Genomic DNA, 17,713 nt, shown 5'->3' on the forward strand with positions numbered 1-17,713 from the left:
GTCATGCATGTACATACGCATATTCATTTTCATATTCTTTTTCATTTTAGGTTAGTACAAGATATTGAGCATAGTTTCCTGCCACTTGTTAATTTCCTACTATATATGAAGAACTGTCCGTCTATTTTTGCCTGACCCTTACTTCTACAACACCAGGACAAGATCACTATCTCCATGTCAGAAGGAGAAAACTGAGGAAACTGAGGAAACCGAAGGGCAAATTGGTGAGGACACAATCTCTGGACATATCGTGAGACTTCTCAATGGGTACTGTTCCCACAGGATACACTCTGAGGACTGAATGCCCACCCAGACTGCCTCCTGGTAACTGGAAATAAAACTGAGTATGATCACAACCACGAGGGATGCTGGGGGCACTCAGATTGGAGAGGAGAATGTTGCTGAGGCTTGGGACTGTTAGTAAAGCCTTAAGGAAAAAAGCAGAGTCCAAGAGAGTAGGATGCAATTGCTGTGCATTTTGCCCTGAGGAAAATTCTCTAAAATTCCACTTTACATTTTTATGCTCCTTCTTAAAGCCTTTTTGAAATGACATAATGTACAACTAAATAAACCAATTAAATGTAGTCAGAATGGGTATGCATGAAGTTGAGGCACTTACACATTTTTGTTTGATTTTTAAAAATGGTTTATATTAAATACCCTGTCTATAAATCAATGATGAGAATTTTTTTTTTTTTTAAATTGAAGTGCAGTTGATTTAGGATGTTTTTAGTTTCTGGGGAATTTTGTGTGTGTGTGTGTGTGTGTGTGTGTGTGTGTGTGTGTGTCTGTGTGTGTGAGGTAATTTATTTATTTATTTATAGTGGAGGTATGAAGGATTGAACCCAGGACCTCGTGCATGCCAAGCACACACTCTACCAGTTTAGTTATACCCTCCCCATCTGGGGGAATTCTTAATATAGCTTGCACATCCTAGAAAACCTCATGCCAGCACTCAGGTTAAATCACAGGTGAGTTCTAGATTTTTCAGAAGTGTTTCCAATGTCATTTTATCTCCAAATATCTCCAAAGAAATGAAGAGAGATTGTAGTTAATGGAAACCTAAGAGGACAGTGATACAGAAACAAATCTGACCATAAAGAGAGAAATCTGCTAGAGCTGCACTTTCAGAAGGACCCCTCAAGGCCACATTTAACTGCATTTTCAACTGAAATTGAATCATAAGTTTAAATATAAAAATTATGTAATTGCTATTATTTATAGTGCTGGCAAATACTGTATATAAGAGGAAGAGAGATTAATTGAGTCCCTGCTAAGGCAAGCTAAAAACCTAGAGGCAAGGCTTTAATTTTTCGCCTTTCATTGCTTTCCCCTCTACATTTTGAATGGTTCCCTCTAAAAGATCAATTATATGTTAAAAATAAAATCTCAACGCTCAATGAATGACAGAGATGTTCTTGGATTATGTGTACTATTCTTTCATCTTTTCTGCCTCTAGGGGGAAGTGTGTTTTCAACAATTCTGTCCCCAGAAGATACTTTCTTTGTGGGCTGCAGGCTACATAGGGGGATTCTTCATTGTGACTCCAGGGCTGGCTTAAAAAGAGAGGAGATTCTCTTTGAGAGCCTTTTCCTTTGGCAGTTGATGCCAGGATTCTAAGGAAGAAGACCATAGTATGGACTATTACAAATGGTGGAGAAAACTTCCTTCTGATAGCATTTCTAACACATTGCAAAGAATCACCTGTTGAGATTCCCTATATAATGCGGTCTTCCCTGGTGACAGAGGAATACCATATAGACATGGCTTCATTTCACAGAGCTGAAAAACAGGGAGTTGAATACTTTATAGAAAACTTGCCCCTTTATTCTAGTAACTTGAAGTTAAAACAAATATGGTTTGTGGATATTGATGAAAACATTTCTAAATTCTATAAAAAGTTCACTACTTTCTGTAGTATGACGTTTAGGGCTAACATTGCCTTTCATTAGGCTAATTTTATTTTATTCTGCAGCATGTCCCTGTAACTTTCTTTTGTTTTCATTCAGTAATTGTAGCCAGAAAGTATGAACTCAGTGAAAAGGTTAGTAATCTTTTGAATGTTAAAAAAAAAAAGCTTCTTTCTTTTTCCATCCTAGTGTTTTACAGAATTGAAAGGAGCAATATTTAAAAATAGAGTCCAAGGGATGAGCTGTTTCTTGGTTTGATTCATCTTTATGATTATGATGCTGCAAAAATTATATTATAATCTACGAGTAACTTTCTATGCTGCATACTTTCAAAAGTTAGCTACATATAAAATAAAATTTTGATATAAAGAATGTTACTCCTTAATGAAATTTATCTTTGTTCCCAACCCTCTTTTGTATGGTGTAATAAATGGGTGGTACATTAATCCAGTTCTATTTACAAATATCCTTAGGGGATGAAGAGGTGTTTAAGTACGCCATTTATATTCTTTGGCCTAGATTCTTCACCTAGAGAGTGAAGGGTCTCAGGCTAGGTGACTTCTAAAATTTTTCCAGCCCTAGTGCTGGAGAACTCTATGATTTTCATGATATCTGCACACATTTTCAGCTGCCTGGGAAAAATCTAATTTGATGGAAAGTGAATAAACTTGTGATGTTAAATCCAAATACATATAGTACTTGGTGGGTCTTCTTATAATCTTGTGCCTATTTTCATTTGAAAAACTTTCTTTAAAAATCCCCATTTCTAAAAAGTGAGTAAGTCATGGGTGTGTAATGTAGAGCATAGTGACCTTAGTTAATAATACTGTATTGCATATTTGAAAGTGCTAAGATCAGATCTTAAAGTTCTCATCACAATAAAAAAATTTTTGTGTGTCAACTAGACTTGCTGTGGTGATTATTTCACAATATATACAAATATCAAATCATTATGTTATATCCCTGAAACTAATGTAATATGTCAATTATACCTCAATAAAAAAAAATCCTAATTTCTGCTCAATGGAAAAATGTAAGGGGTGCTTTGAGCATCATTAAGAGAGGAAACACTGACTTTTCTAGTTTTTCCGTCTAGTTTGGGGGCTCTTCCCTTCCACAGCTACATCAGTGCTCTTGAGTGACAGAGTGGAAGTTGAGACCTCTTATCCAAAGGTCACCGAGAGGCTGCACTACTCAAACGTAAAGGCACTGCCCTGCCTGTGACCTCTGGCGCGGCTGGGCAGCGCCTGGAAGGGGAGAGGCGTTCACACCCGGTGCCACTGAAACCCCAGACTTTCCGACTAAGCCCACGCTACGCAGTGTGCAGAATCATATCGCCGTTGGCCAGTATTCCCCAGACACAGGGCATAGCGAGCAGTAATAGTAAACCCTGATTCCGTCCAGTCTCCTGGCAACCAGTTTCCAAATCCATTAAGACTCTTGGAACTTAGGACTTAGCCTGTTGTTTCTCTCTCTCTCCTTCCTTTTTTCCTCTTCCTTCCTCCTTTCTTTTCTTCCTTCCTTCCTTCCTACTTCCCCTCCCTTCCTTCTTCCTAGGATTTCAGGATTTAACCGCTGTGAAGCTCTAAATCTCAATTTCCAGTGTGTGCATCGACTACACTCTTTGTGAAATTTAATTCTATAGATGCCTCTTTTGCTACTGGTTAGCATTGCTAATAACACAAATGAAAGTTTTCGTAGCAGTTAGAAGGCCCTACCTGAAGATTCAGGGATCATAGTGCATAATCTGAACTCTAAACGCCCTGGAACACGAAACGTTACTCATAATTACATTTATGGTGCCAGAAAGAGCGATAAGGAGGGTGCTGTTGACGACGATGAGCGCTGATGGCCAAACTTGCTAACATCTCCGGAAAACCCCAATTTGCCTTTTCAACGTCACAAATGAGAGCGATTGCTCTTTGGGGCCTCAGCGTCAAACAAAACAAAAGAAAAAAAAAAAAAAACAAACAAAAAGCAAACTCAGCGTCTGAGGAGGTGTCATCGGGGATACAAGTCGGCTGCAAGTTCCTGCCGAAAGAGGGCGTTGGTCTAAGACTAACATAAATTTGTGGACACGGTTGCCTAGTCAAATGAAAGACTATTTTAAAACATTTTCAATTTATTTTAAATTGCGGGGCTTAAGTGTCAGAATTCTCCCGTCCAATGTAGCACGTTCACATTGCAAATGACCTCGGTGTGTTACCACTTTCAGAGGATTAAGTTCCATTCAGACCTTCCCTGCAGCGCGGCAGACTCTGCCGAGGCTCTCGGGCCACGGACTTCTCCATGGCCGTTTCCATCCTCGTCTCCACCGCTGTTGTGGCCGTGACCCGTGGCAAGACTGGCTCTCGGATGCAAGACCTTTCTCGGCCTTGCAGAACCCGGAGCACAGGGTCTCGCGCGCTGGGGGAGCAGAAGCGGTTGGATTTCTGAGCTCACAACTTGGAGAGGAGGACGCGCCTGCACCCAGGGGACCTTCCGCGTAACGCTTTAGGAGGAAGGTCTCTTTATTTAGTTACCTGGTTTAGCAAACAAAGCCCAGAGGACGCCTTGGAGATGCTCTTCAAGCTTTCTAACACCTTCAGAAGAACTGTTCTCTCGCCTTTGAGGGCAACAAGTTTCGCTTTTCTGCTCTCGCCTGTGGAGGTGTCGGTGCACGGGGACACTGGATTCCTGGCCGTACAGCGGCTCCAGCGCGAACTCGCGGGGCCCTGGGAGAGGAGGACCGCGCGGGGCGGGGGAGGCAGGGGTGCGAGGACGCCCGGGCTAGCTGGGCGTTCAAGGTCCCCGACCGAGCTGTCTGCACCCTGACCTTGGTCCCTGTTCACTGACCTTGCGCCAGGGGACCGGGAAGGTCGAGTGCCCGCCCCAAGCTGGCGCGTCAGGAGGGAATGTGGCCGGAGTGAGAAAGAGGTGAGAGCCAGCAAGACCTAGGTTTTTTTTTGTTTTTGTTTTTGTTTTTTTTTTTTTTTTGCAACGAAACCACCAATTTCTAGGACCACCCCCTTCCTCTAATCCTGTATTGTTTTTTTCTCCGCCGTTTGTGTATACCTGCGCGCATTTCTTTACTTTCAAACGCATTTCCATTTTCAAAGCCAGGAGCTATAGAGAGAGAGAGCTGCCGCGTGCGGGGCCAGGGAGAGACGGGGACCACGGTGGCGGTGTGGCGCGGTGGGGCTCCCGCCCGTGCAGACGTGGGCGACTGCGGCTTTAAGGAAAAGGGCTGGCGGGGAGTGGGAGTTAGGAACAGGGGAGGGGTGGGAAGAGTAGGGGTGCGGGGAGGAGCCCTGATGTAAGAATGTTAATGAGAGGCTCCCCCAGCCCAGCCCCCACCACTCCCCACCCCCACCCTTCCCACCCGCTGGAAATACAAGCCCGGCCTCGGCGCGCCTTGTGTGGTAACACGCTCCGCCGCTGCCACGCTATTTAAACGCGGGTTATGGATCCAGAAACCGGCGCGAATCAATGAGATCAAACGCGAGGGAGATGCACCGTCAATTACAAGCACTTGGACAAGTCTAACTTTTTCTTCTTTTACAAATACGCTTTCAAAAGCAACCTTAGCAACGCCCAAATAAGAAGCCACCTCTAAGCAAAATAGTATATATAAAGGGAGGCGAATATATATATTATAAAATATATATATATATAAATATATTATAGGCGTACAGGTTTACACCCGGCGAACTTTTTCTTTTTCTTTTTTTTAAGCGAGTGGCATTGCAAAGAAGGACTCTTCCTTTCTATCTTTTGGCGAGTTAGTGAAGGGGGTATTCTATTTTCTTAGGGCGCCCAAGGGGGCGCAGGGACTTCGGAGAGGAGAGTGGGGAGGGAAGAGGAAGGGTGGGTGGGGGGCAGAGGGCGAGTCCGCAGCGAGGGCAGGCGCTTTCCTGCCGCACGATGCCGTCCCTGCTGGCGCTCACTTTCTCCGCGTGCGTCCTGCTCGGCTGGGCGTTGCTGGCCGGCTGCACCGGTGGCGGCGGCGGCGGGGGCGCGGGCCCGGGCGGCGGACGCCAGGAGAGAGAGGCGCTGCCGCCACAGAAGATCGAGGTGTTGGTGCTATTGCCCCAAGACGACTCCTACCTGTTCTCCCTGGCCCGGGTGCGGCCGGCCATCGAATATGCGCTGCGAAGCGTGGAGGGCAACGGGACCGGGCGTCGGCTTCTGCCACCCGGCACTCGCTTCCAGGTGGCCTATGAAGACTCGGACTGCGGCAACCGCGCACTCTTCAGCCTGGTGGACCGCGTGGCGGCGGCGCGGGGCGCCAAGCCCGATCTCATCCTGGGGCCAGTGTGCGAGTACGCGGCGGCGCCGGTGGCCCGGCTTGCGTCGCACTGGGACCTGCCCATGCTGTCGGCAGGGGCTCTGGCCGCCGGCTTCCAGCATAAGGACACAGAGTACTCGCACCTCACGCGCGTGGCGCCCGCGTACGCTAAGATGGGCGAGATGATGCTCGCCCTCTTCCGCCACCACCAGTGGAGTCGCGCGGTGCTGGTCTACAGCGACGACAAGCTAGAGCGGAACTGCTACTTCACCCTAGAGGGGGTCCATGAGGTCTTCCAGGAGGAGGGCTTGCACACGTCCGCCTACAATTTCGATGAGACCAAAGACTTGGATCTGGACGACATCGTGCGCTACATCCAGGCCAGTGAGCGAGGTGAGCAGGAGTGCGCCCTGGGCTCCGGGTCCTAATCCAGTAGCGCTCGGCGGCTCTCCCTATGCGCGGGTCCGCTCCTCTGCGGATCCCACCACCCCCTGCAGCACTGAGGACCCGGGGAAGGCGAGCGCGCGGGGACTTACCTGGGTGTGCACCGTGTGGCTTTGACCATCGCCCATGACTTTGTTGGGTTGTACGTAGAGGGTCCCAGGGAGGTGGTGGAGCCTGGGGGAGGGGCATGTGAGTCCTCAGGTCGCTACTGCCCTGGTCCAGCAGGTGCTGTCAAATCTGGTTTTTTCCCTTCTCGTTCCCCTGTCTCCAGCACCGGGCTTGCGGTTAGGGGCGCACTACAGGTGCCCTGCTTCAGTCAGGGTCTGAAAGCGTCACAAGGCTGAAAGAACTTGTTACTGGGTCCTTCTCCGACGTGCGTCCCCTCTTAGTTGGGGAGCCTATGTCGACGCTCTGCAGACGGCGTGCTGCCACATGGTCAGCTCCGGCCTCCGGGTTTCCTGGGCTGCTCCTACAGATCCAGCTTTCTTTTAAAGACTCATTGTATCGCCCTTCTCATTCCTTCCATGGTCCCACCAGCCCCTTATAAACAGGCTTCTGTGGTTTCCACCAAAAATGCCTCGCAGTGTCTGGATTTAGGCGACACTCACTTCCCCTGGCGCGTTCCGCATCACCGTCTCTAAAGCGCCGGTACCTAGGTTTCGCGGGAGCGTGCGCGCTGGAGAAGCGGGTGCTGAAACTCCCTTCCACGTGTTCCCCAACCAAATTTTCTCAGCAGGTCTTTCGGGGTTTGAAAAACCACCAAATTGGCCAAAGAGCTCAAGGCTGAGGATAGTGGCTATGGCTACAGGGAACGGGAGGAGAAGCGGGTGGTCACGGATACATAGTCACCGAAGCCCCCTGGCTCATTTTCCTGCCGAGTAGACCTGTGGGAAAGAGGGCAGAGATACCAGCATAGCGCGGCTCCCTCCTTACCAATGTCAGGTTTGGGGTGGGTGACGCTCAGGGAACCCCGCCTGTGCTCTGGCTTGGCGCGCATGCGCCTGGATTGCTAGTGGTGCAATTTCTGCAAAGCTCCCCAAGACCCCACGCAGGGGGACGGGCCGAGGCAGGCTTGGGGCTAGCCCAGGGCCTGTTGCGACTGGGCACCTGGGCGCTGGCCGTGGGAGATAGCTCAACCCGAGGCTGGGGGCCTCAGGAACAGGTGAGAGTGGGCAAAGGCGCCATGTAGGATGGCGCTGCGGCCACCCTCCTCAGTTTGGTCGCCTCGGACTCGGAGTGAACGCACTCTTTAGAGAGAAGAGGCGGGAGGTATTGACAGTGGGGATGCACGGCCAAGTTTTGAGCGTTCGAACTCCAGGCTGTCTGCGCGGAATTCCTGCCAGCCAAGCAGGCGGGGCGCCGGCCTTGCTGATTATGAAAAAGGGCACTTGTACCCAACGGCTGCGGATTCGCTACTCCCGGCCGAGAAACCCACATCTACTCCTCTCCCACTCCCAGACCCCTGCAGAGTTCGGGCAGCTCTAGTCCCCGGGCTTGATTCTTCAGCTCTCGGCTCTGGCTCTCGAGAGCCCAGAGCTAGGAGTTGGAGACTTGGGAATGGGGGTGTGTCCCCCTACCGGCGAGATCCACAGTCTGCCAACGCGTCTGTGCTGCCATTGCCTTGAAAGTCTAAATGCCTTCTGCGCATTTCCGCATGACCCCTGCGCACGTGGCCGGGGATTCATGCCCGAGGTCAGCCCAGATCCCGGCCATGGGGGCCCTCTCAGCCTCACAAAGGTGTGGCTGAGGCCAAAGGGTAGGCCGTCAGGGCCCTTGTGGGCCCGGGATCTTCAGAGAGCTTGGGTTACAGTCTGCGGCTGCTGCTTTTTTTTTTTTTTAATTCCAAAGCCTGGTAGTTGCTCCCAAGCCTCCTTGCTGTTTTTTTTTTTTTTTTTCTTCTTCTTCCAAGTTTGAATTTAGTGGTGAAAGTTTGCTCGGCTGACCTGTATGTTTTACAGGTGACAAGGCTACCATTCTCACTCTGAAGTGTATTTCCAACAGCTACTTGGCAGATGCTCAGAAATATAGAACAAAATAGTTTCTCCCCTGAGCCCTCTTCCCTCCCCTGAAATATCTGACTCTCTGGAGAAGCAGTTGCTTTATGACAAAGCTCACTGGGGATCTTTTAGTTTTGCTAACCACTGTTGTTTCAGCATAAGCGGCTCATGGGTTAAACAGGGGCTCAGTGTAGGGGTTCATTGGGGTTTGAATTTTCAGAGCTCTTGTCCTGGCTCAGACATTCTTTGGCTAGGGAGCTTGGGTTCCTTATGAACCTCTGTAACTCAGGCTTCTCAAGTAAAGTGGGGATAGTCGGGGTACCCCCATCTTGGAGATGCTGAGAAGATCAACAGAGCTAACGTATAGGAATGCCCTGAAACAGTGCTGGACACTGACTGAGTATTCAGTAAACTGAGGTTTTGTTATAGTTGTTATAATTATAACAACTGTATATATATATATATATATATATATATATATATATGATAATAATCACCTTTACCCGAAGGTGAAACCATGCCATGGGGAGAGAACCCCGGGAGGAGAGCGGAGGCTCGGAATCTGGCGCCTGCGCTCAGCGGCTGTGGGGCCGCCCAGGTCACTCAATCACCTTCTCTGAGGCTGAATTTCCTCCTCTCTGAAACTGAGGTCGCATGGGAGCCAGGCCTCTTCAGACTGCTGTTTGGTGATTATGATTTCTGCTCACTCAAGTGTAAAATGGAACTGACCCTATTTTTTGCCTTTGAAAATTTCATATTAAGCATCATATGAACTAGAGAGTTTCCCCCCCACTTTTGGAGATAACATTTTTAGCACTGTTTTTGGACTCAAGTTCATCTTTAAAATCAGATCACAAGTGTTTGAATCTCTTAAAGAGTAAAAACTGATGATGCCATCATCGCTAGTAATAATATGACTAAAATTTCTTTTGGTTATGTATGTACTATCAAATGAAAAACTGAGGAATTTTACTCATTTTTTTTTAGAGATTTACTATCCAAGTCAATACTTAAATATTTTTTCTCTCATGTCTTTAGCCAACATATAATATCACTGTAATACACATACCTGAGCATATATTATTTTTAAAAATTCATCTACTGCCCTCAATATCCTATGCTCAATGATAAATTTATTTTCAAAACTGCAAGTTTAAAAATAAATATTTTTTCAAGCAATAAAAGTCCGCAGTTGTTTTGTCTATATATCTCATGAGATGCAGAACTAGAAGTATTGTACACACATTTTTTGTATGAAAAACTGCAGTTTTATCTGTTTAGTTATTAATATGTCATTAATCAGGGCCTGCATAACAATGGTAGAGATAACAGTATTTAATCAGTATGAGAGTAACTTATTTTTAGAATTAAGTTAGGGTAAATGAGCCAGTGGTTGATCAGCAGAGTTTTTAAACAAAGAACCCATGATAAGTGTAAAGTAACTAATACACAGCAGGGGAAAACTGAAGCATTGCAGGCTGCAGTGGAGAAATTCTGAAAGCCTTTGGAATAGCTGGAGCATTGTGAACAACAAAAATAAAAGTGCAAGCTCTATTTTGCAAATGAAACCCATTGCTATGTAAAGTAGAAACAGCCAGAGAAAAATCCCCCCCCCCCCCTTTTTAAAAATAGACTTTATTTTTGTGGAAGTTATGCAGCTACATAGTTTAAAAAGTCAGAACATCACACATCTTTTTAGGGGGATAGTTAGGTTTGTTTGTTTGTTTATTTATTTATTTTTCATTTATTGATGGCGGTACTGGGGAGTGAGGCCAGAACCACATGCATGCTAGGCAAGCACTCTACCACTGAGCTATGCACACATCTGTTTCCTATCTCCTGCTCCCCATTTCCCACTTCCCAGAAGCAGGTATTTTCAACTCTTGTAGCTGTTTCTGTAGATACTTGACTTCATACATATAAATAATGTTACTTTTGATTTTTTTGGCTTTTGGTCTTACTTCTTGACGTCCCTGAGGAAGATAGTGAGTTAGTTGTCTTCTACTGATAGTTAACTACACATTTAACCTTTCATTTCAGTCACCCTTCCAATATCATTGTGTCAAATTTTTTGGTTAGCTGGGTATTCAGTGTCTGTATTATTATCATTATCTAAATGCAATTTGTAGCTGAGTCATATAGGCTACTACAATGATATTTCTTTATTGCCCTACTTGTTTTCCTTGGGGTTAAAAAAAATAGTCTGTTTTTGTCTTTGCTTAGTTGCCTATGAATTTATAACTAAGTCATTTATCAGTTCTCTATTTTAAGCCTCCTGAGTTGCTCCAGTTTGGTTATTTTCTAAGCATGCTACATAGTTAACACTCTGGATTCTTCAACATCCTCCTGCAACTTCATCATCTCTCTCGCTCTGGCTAGATCCCTATGTGCTCCTCTTTCTTGATTTATGCTCTTGCTCTTGTTTTGGTGGAGCACATTCTCCAGGAGCTTTCTGAGAAAGGATGGATGAGAGCTAGAGATCGAGACCTTTCATGATTGAAAATTTCTTCATCCTACTCTTATACATAATTATAGAATTCTAGGGTGAAAATAATTTTTCCTCAGAATTTGAAGAATTGTCATTTACATTCCAATGTTGCTCTTAGGAAGCCTGAATTGATTTGGATTCTTGACCTACTATTATCTCCTATTTTTCCCTCCTCTGGAAGTCTTTAGAATCCCCTCTTGCTCCCAATGCTTTAGCATTTCATTATGATGTACTTTTGTGCCAGTATTTTGACTTATACGCTTAAGGTACTGAAGGATAAGCCTCTTCAGTTCAGAAACTCATGTCTTTTTATTCTGGGAAATTTTCTTAAATATCCCCTAATTTTCTCTGTTCCTTCTAGAATTTTTTTTTTTTTTTAATGTTAGACTTCCTGGTTTGAGGCTCTGCTTTTCACATACCTTTTCTCCTATTTATCACCTGTCTTTTTAAAAAAAGTTCCTCTTATTTAGCTACTCCTAAAGTTACTACTGAATTTTAGTTTTATATTTCTGCTGTCATATTTTCAATGTGCAGCACATGCCATCTCTTGCTTTACTTCCATGAAGAAATATCTCTTTCCCTTCTGAGTTTGGAATTAAATGGAAGATGGACATAGGAGTCAGACAGAGAATATGAAAATATCATTTTTATTATTGATAAAAACCTACTGGAGAATGTGGATTTAGATCTGTTGCCAAAAGGCCCTGCTTGCTGTTACTTCCCCCAGAATTAGTTGGGGCCATCCACTGTAGACCCACCTCCAGGACAGGCCCTTTACCACATGGCAAAAGTTGCCCCTATGTATGCTCTCTGCCAGCAGATACACCCCAAAGAGGAAAGAAGAAAGGGGGCGAGTCCGGTATGCCCAGTTTTCTCTTCTAGACTCACCATCAGACAAGCCCCTCCTTTTCCTTCAGGGGTTGGGGGAGAGGGATCAGTGAAGGCACGTGGGGAGATGAGGGGTGTCCTCCTACTACAGCTGGTGTCAGATGGAAACCTGAAACTGGGGAAAGGATAGCCCCTGACTCAGGCATGCTCCCTGGACTGTTTTAGGGTCTCCAAATTGATTTCTCTAGCTACCCCTTTGCACTTCTCTCTGTCATTCTTAGAGTGATTGCAGGAACATGTTGCAATAGTTAGAAGCCGCTTACAGAAGACATTGTGGGAATGAGATAGTGGAAGATGACATGGAACATCACAAGTTCTCTGGCAAGGAGTTAAAAATAGAGCAGAATGATGAAAAGTCTATCCAGAAACTTGGAATCACACCATCATTTCCTCTTTTAGAAGTTTAACAATTTGACCAAAAAAGTTGGTATTCCTATATTTAAATATACTTGAATACAGCAGAAATTCTCTTAATTGACCTCCACTCAAGCAGCTCGCAGGACTAGCTGATGTCTCCTTTTCTCTATGAACTTGACTGGCTGTTGGCGGATCTGGCAGCTAGCGCACTGCTCCTGAGCCTGCCAGCACGCTTCCCACACTGCTCCCGGAATCTGCTGATGCCAGTTGTACTTATTATCATAAGTGTGTCATTTAATTAGTTATTATGTAAACCGATGAAATGTGAGTAAGAAGAGAAAGCTATTTTAGTAAAAACTATTTTAAACCTACTAATAGATTGTATAAAGGCCAGCTGCTAAAAATACTTGCTGTTGAATTAGGCATGAATGAAAAAGCCATAAGAGATTAGGGGACATCCTGCAGATCTAGAAGGACTCTGCATTCCAAATGCTCAGCCGGTGTCTTTTTTTTTTTTTTTTTTTTTTAATTTATTTATTTTTATTGAAGTTTTTAAGTGCTTGCTCCAACTTAAACTGGACTATCATGTGCATTATGGGTTTGTTTTATGTAAGAAAAACCATATCTCGCCCATGGAGTTGGAAGTTAGGATTTCCTTTTGATTGTTTGTTTGTTTATTATTTTGTGGGGGGAGGCAATTGGGTTTTATCTTGCCCATGGAGTTGGAAGTTAGGATCTCCTTTTGATTGTTTAAAAAATTTTTTAAAAAAAAATTTGTGGGGGGAGGCAATTGGGTTTTATATTTTTATTTTTGATGGAGGTACTGAGGATTGAACCTAGGACTTTGTGGATGCTAGGCATGCACTCTACCACTTGAGCTATACCCTACCCCCTAGGATTTCCTTCTGAGAGTTGAACTACATTGTCAAAATGAAATGGTTGAGATCTAAAATAATTCAAGTCTGCTCAGATAGGTGCAATGCTGCTCTGGGTCACTCTTGCTGAGTTCAAGCAGAATTTCAATAAAGAAATTTCATTTCAAGAAAGAATGTGTCCATCAGAAGGGGTTGGTCTTGGTGGTGATGGGGAAAGAGAGGAGATGGGCCAGGACTGTAAAAATAGAAAAGAAGTGACAGAGAGGCCAGCATTGGGCACAGGCCATCCAAGACTTGGGGAAGCTTGTGCTCCAGTCTGAGGACACAGCCTGTTCAGGCCTGGGCCAGGTGTAGCTCTTAGAGACGGGTGCTTACGGTTATCGAGGCCTGATGCCTTTGGATGCCTGAATCCTCCAGCTGACCTCACTGATTCTGATTTTGTCCTCACTAACATGCTACTGCTTATAACTTGCCTCCTCAGTTAGCACACCCAGGTATGGGTCAACACAAACGTGTTTGTGATCATTTTGGTCCTCATTGAAATTAATCATCATTTCAGATTACTAAAAGTATCTGAGTTAGCTTGTTGGGATTCTGCCCCCAAGCAATGACTCTACTCCTTGTGTGCTGACAAAATCATGTTCTCTGTCTGGGGGCTTAGAGCCAGACTCTGGACTATGAGCTGCTGATCAAAACATGATGCAGACTGCCGGTGACCATCAGCCGGAGCTTCCTGGAGCCTCCTGGAGATGCCCACCCTGGGAATCCACACTCTTCAAACTTGTCCAGCCTCAGCCCCTTACTGGCTGTTTTGTGGGACACTTTGGCTCTTTTGTCATTTAAGGGACTATAATCAAATCAGCACTAAAACAAGCGTCTAGGTCATAAGGAATAATGAGGAGTTTCTTCAAAAGCTTCCTTCCTGAGACATCTTGGAATTTGACTATTTATCCCAAATATATAACTATATTGCCAGGCACAAACAACACCTACTCCGGCAGTTATAAATCTGTAGGAGTTTTGTATTGTTTTAAAAATTTGTTCTCCAGAGCTTTGAGCCTGGACCCCTAGCCCTTTTGTTGCAAGAAATGTCAGAGTCACGATCCAACACTCTGAACTAACCTGTGCAGTAAATGAAATGTCAACAAGCACCTGACCCTCCATGCAGGATGCCAAGGCAGCTTTGGCACAGCTTAAAGTTTGTTCTCCATCTTTCAGTACTCATGCTTTTACAAAGAACATACTCATCTTGCAGGGCTGGCACACGTGGTGATAACGAGGTCATGGTACCCAGGTCTCTCCAAGCCTCTCCTCTCCTCCACGTGTGCAAACACCACGGACCCTGTCATGGGGGCCAAGGGCCATCAACAATGGTCAAAAATCACTGGATAATGGCCAGGTCCCCACTTCACCCTAGTCTGTTGTAGCTCTTATGGGGCAGGCAACAATATTCTGGAGCTGCTTAAAGCTTCTCAACTCGGACTGTGTGGATACAAACTGAGAGCATGTGGGGAGGGATCTGAAATCTTGGTAACTATGTCTGGTATATGTTGAGACAGCTTAAGAGAAAGGTTTCTGCATTCAAACAGCAGAATGCCTATACTACTCACTGCATCCTATGATTTGCCAAATGAATGTTCTCCCTAAAGCCATTTAGTTTGCTTTTTCAGGAAAATGTGTTTACCATGCTATTAAGTATAGAAAGCAGATAACATGTCTTACTGTCTTATATTGAGCAAATCTGGTGATTTATTTGATGTATTTTTAAAAATTCATTTTGAAATAATTTTATGCTTTTGGAAAAGATGTAAGAAAGTATAAAGCATCTCAGTATAACCTTCACCCAGATTTTCACCAGTTGTTAACATTCTGCCACATACACTCTGTCATTTCAAATCTTTCCCTTCCCCTCTCCCCTCCTGTTCCCTCCCCTTCCTCCCTTCCAAATATATACACATGTATGTAGAAACGCACAAATATTACTATCTTTCTATGAACTATTTGAGAGCAAGTACAGCCATCGTGCTCTTTTACCCCTCAAAACTGAAGTGTGTGTTTCCTAAGAACAAGGACGTTCATATAATCACAGTAGAATTACGAAAAGCAAGAATTTTTAACACAAATGCATTACTACTATCTAATTTACAGACCTGATTCAAATTTCTCCAGTGATCTCAATAATACCTTTTATAGAAAAACTTTTATTACTGTTTTTTTTTAAGGTCCAGGATCCAGTCCAGGATCACACACTGCACTAGGCTTTCCGTTTCTCTAAGTCTCTTTTAATCTAGAACATTTCCCTGGGCCACCTTTGTTTTGCATGCAAGTGCCCACTTCAAAGAGCACAAGCCAATTCTTCAATACACGCTCCCTCGAGCTGGGTTTGCGGCTGCTTCCTTCTGATTAGATTCAGGTTGTCCGTTTTGTCGTTTGGGGCCCCGGTTGTGTACACCGGGAGGCTGGTGAGTCTGTTCTACGGTGGGTGATGTTGGTTTCAACGCCTTGGTCACAGTGGCGACCACTAGCTTTCTCCACTATAAAGTCCTAGTGACTTCCCTTTGTAATGTAATGACTTCCTTTTGTAATTCATAAGCAATTCGTGAGGAGATGCGTTAGGACTTTGTGAGTGCCCTATGCCTTGTCAGACGCCTTGAGCGCGGCGCTGTCCACCGAGAAGGGGCGGTTCACGTGTGTTTCCTTCCTCCCCCCGCAGTGGTGATCATGTGTGCCAGCAGCGACACCATCCGCGGCATCATGCTGGCAGCGCACAGGCACGGGATGACCAGCGGGGACTACGCCTTCTTCAACATCGAGCTCTTCAACAGCTCTTCCTACGGTAACTCTGCCTCCCGCGTCCACTCGCGCTGCCGGGGTCTCCAAAATGGATTGTGAGATGGGGCCAATAACTTGAGTCATCGCAATAGATCTGATGTCCATAGATAGGATTTCAGACATTTGTGATTCTGAACACTCCCACTTCTCATAAATTCTCAAGTTTTCTTCCTTGAGAACTCAGAGCAAAAAGAGACCACTTCCTGCGATGCCAAGGGACTTGTCTGGGAGAGCATAGCTCACTCTAGCTCTCCAAATGATCATAAATCCAGGCCCTAAAGACCCCTCTTCAGTGCGTTTCCAACTGCAGGTTGCCACGATGACGGACTGTTGGGATAATTTTAGTGAGATTTGGGCAGAATTTTTAGTAGACTGGAATATACTCAAACATGTCACTATAATAGAGTAGAACATGTCAAAGTGTACCACACACAGCATATGTGTAGTTTCATAAAACTTATTTTAGCAATATGACTATACATTTATGTGTATGTATTTATGCATATTACATATATGTTTGTAATGGGCCACAACGTGAAATAAATAAAATAACCATTACTGTAAATTGAGGTGAAATTGTTTTGAAAGTCGCTGTTCCCAGCCCCTCCTCCTTCCAGATTACTGTCTCTTAAGAGCCACTAACAGATATGATTGAAAGCATTTAATTCCTTAAAATGGATCTGGGGAAGTTCCCAGGGTTCCTATGTTGAGAGGGTGTTTAAGGAATTCACCAAGATCACAGGTACAAAACATTTCCCCCTAAATGTGGTTAAGGCTCTCTTTGAAGCAAATACTGTAGGGCTATGGAACATTTTCTCAGATACTGCACATTGTGTTTCAGGGGAACTATAAGTGTGGTGTATCACAAACGGCATGTTTATGCTGAGCTCCACTTCCCAATTATTGCTGTCGAGAGATCGTTAGATGGGATCCAAACCTTAAAGCATATACCTCAGTTTCCTGCTCTGATATCCTGACTTACTTAAGCAATAGACCATTGTGCATAATCATAATAAAACACTTCTCATGGGGATAAAGAAAAGTTATTGAAGCAAAAGTAGCCTGTGCTTCCTATAGTGGATAAAGTTAGATATTTAAGGCTGGAAGGAAACACCCAATTTCCCCCCTCCTTGCTTTCCCCTTCTCTTTATATAAGCAGAGTGGCAGTTTCACTTCTTGATCCAAGATCAGAAGGTAATTACATTATTGGTTATAGTATTGAGTTCTTTGAGATACTGGTAGAGACTGAGGGAAAATGAAAAACATTTATTCTGAGTTTTGCAAGTTGGCTACTGCAAGCATAGAATTTGGAGGCAATGTATGTGAATGCACATTATAAATGGGCAAGTACAATACGAATGTTAGGTACTGGAATTCCTTTAATCCACAGATAAAGCTTGTATCACTTTTCCCTGCTCATTACAATACATGAATATTAAAGAAAATTTGAGAGACATAGAAAAATACAGGGATGAAAATAAGTTACTCTAATTGTGCCATACAGATAAAAGTACATTGATAATATTATAAAAAATATATATTTACAAAAATATTTTTTCAGTAAAATAATCACTCTATTTATAGTATGGCTATGTAGTATTTTATAATACTGATATTCAATCTTTGCTCAATCTGTTATTTTTCAATATTTATGT

The 17,713-nt window shown here is 44.4% G+C and overlaps 2 protein-coding genes across 3 annotated transcripts in view; one reads left to right on the plus strand and one right to left on the minus strand.

The window, feature by feature from the left end:
* Positions 1-4,014: 4,014 nt before the first annotated feature.
* On the minus strand, positions 4,015-6,179 carry LOC123617013 (uncharacterized). The gene is made up of 4 exons (XM_074356839.1): positions 5,997-6,179; positions 4,965-5,136; positions 4,433-4,624; positions 4,015-4,316 (listed from the first exon to the last, which is right to left on the minus strand). The coding sequence occupies exons 2-4, from the start codon at positions 4,972-4,974 to the stop codon at positions 4,141-4,143; spliced, it is 378 nt and encodes a 125-aa protein (XP_074212940.1). The 5' UTR covers positions 4,975-5,136; positions 5,997-6,179; the 3' UTR covers positions 4,015-4,140.
* Positions 5,187-17,713, plus strand: part of NPR3 (natriuretic peptide receptor 3) — a 67,453-nt gene continuing 54,926 nt past the window's right edge. Inside the window, exons 1-2 of one of the 2 annotated variants that reach the window (XM_074356814.1) lie at positions 5,187-6,570; positions 15,940-16,062. In XM_074356814.1, coding sequence (XP_074212915.1) covers positions 5,814-6,570; positions 15,940-16,062 — 880 coding nt within the window. In that variant the 5' untranslated portion in view covers positions 5,187-5,813. The remainder of the gene's footprint in view (positions 6,571-15,939; positions 16,063-17,713) is intronic. The other variant, XM_010955562.3, reaches the window with a different exon arrangement.

The sequence above is a fragment of the Camelus bactrianus genome, chromosome 3 (genome assembly GCF_048773025.1).
Source record: "Camelus bactrianus isolate YW-2024 breed Bactrian camel chromosome 3, ASM4877302v1, whole genome shotgun sequence".
NCBI lineage: Eukaryota > Metazoa > Chordata > Mammalia > Artiodactyla > Camelidae > Camelus > Camelus bactrianus.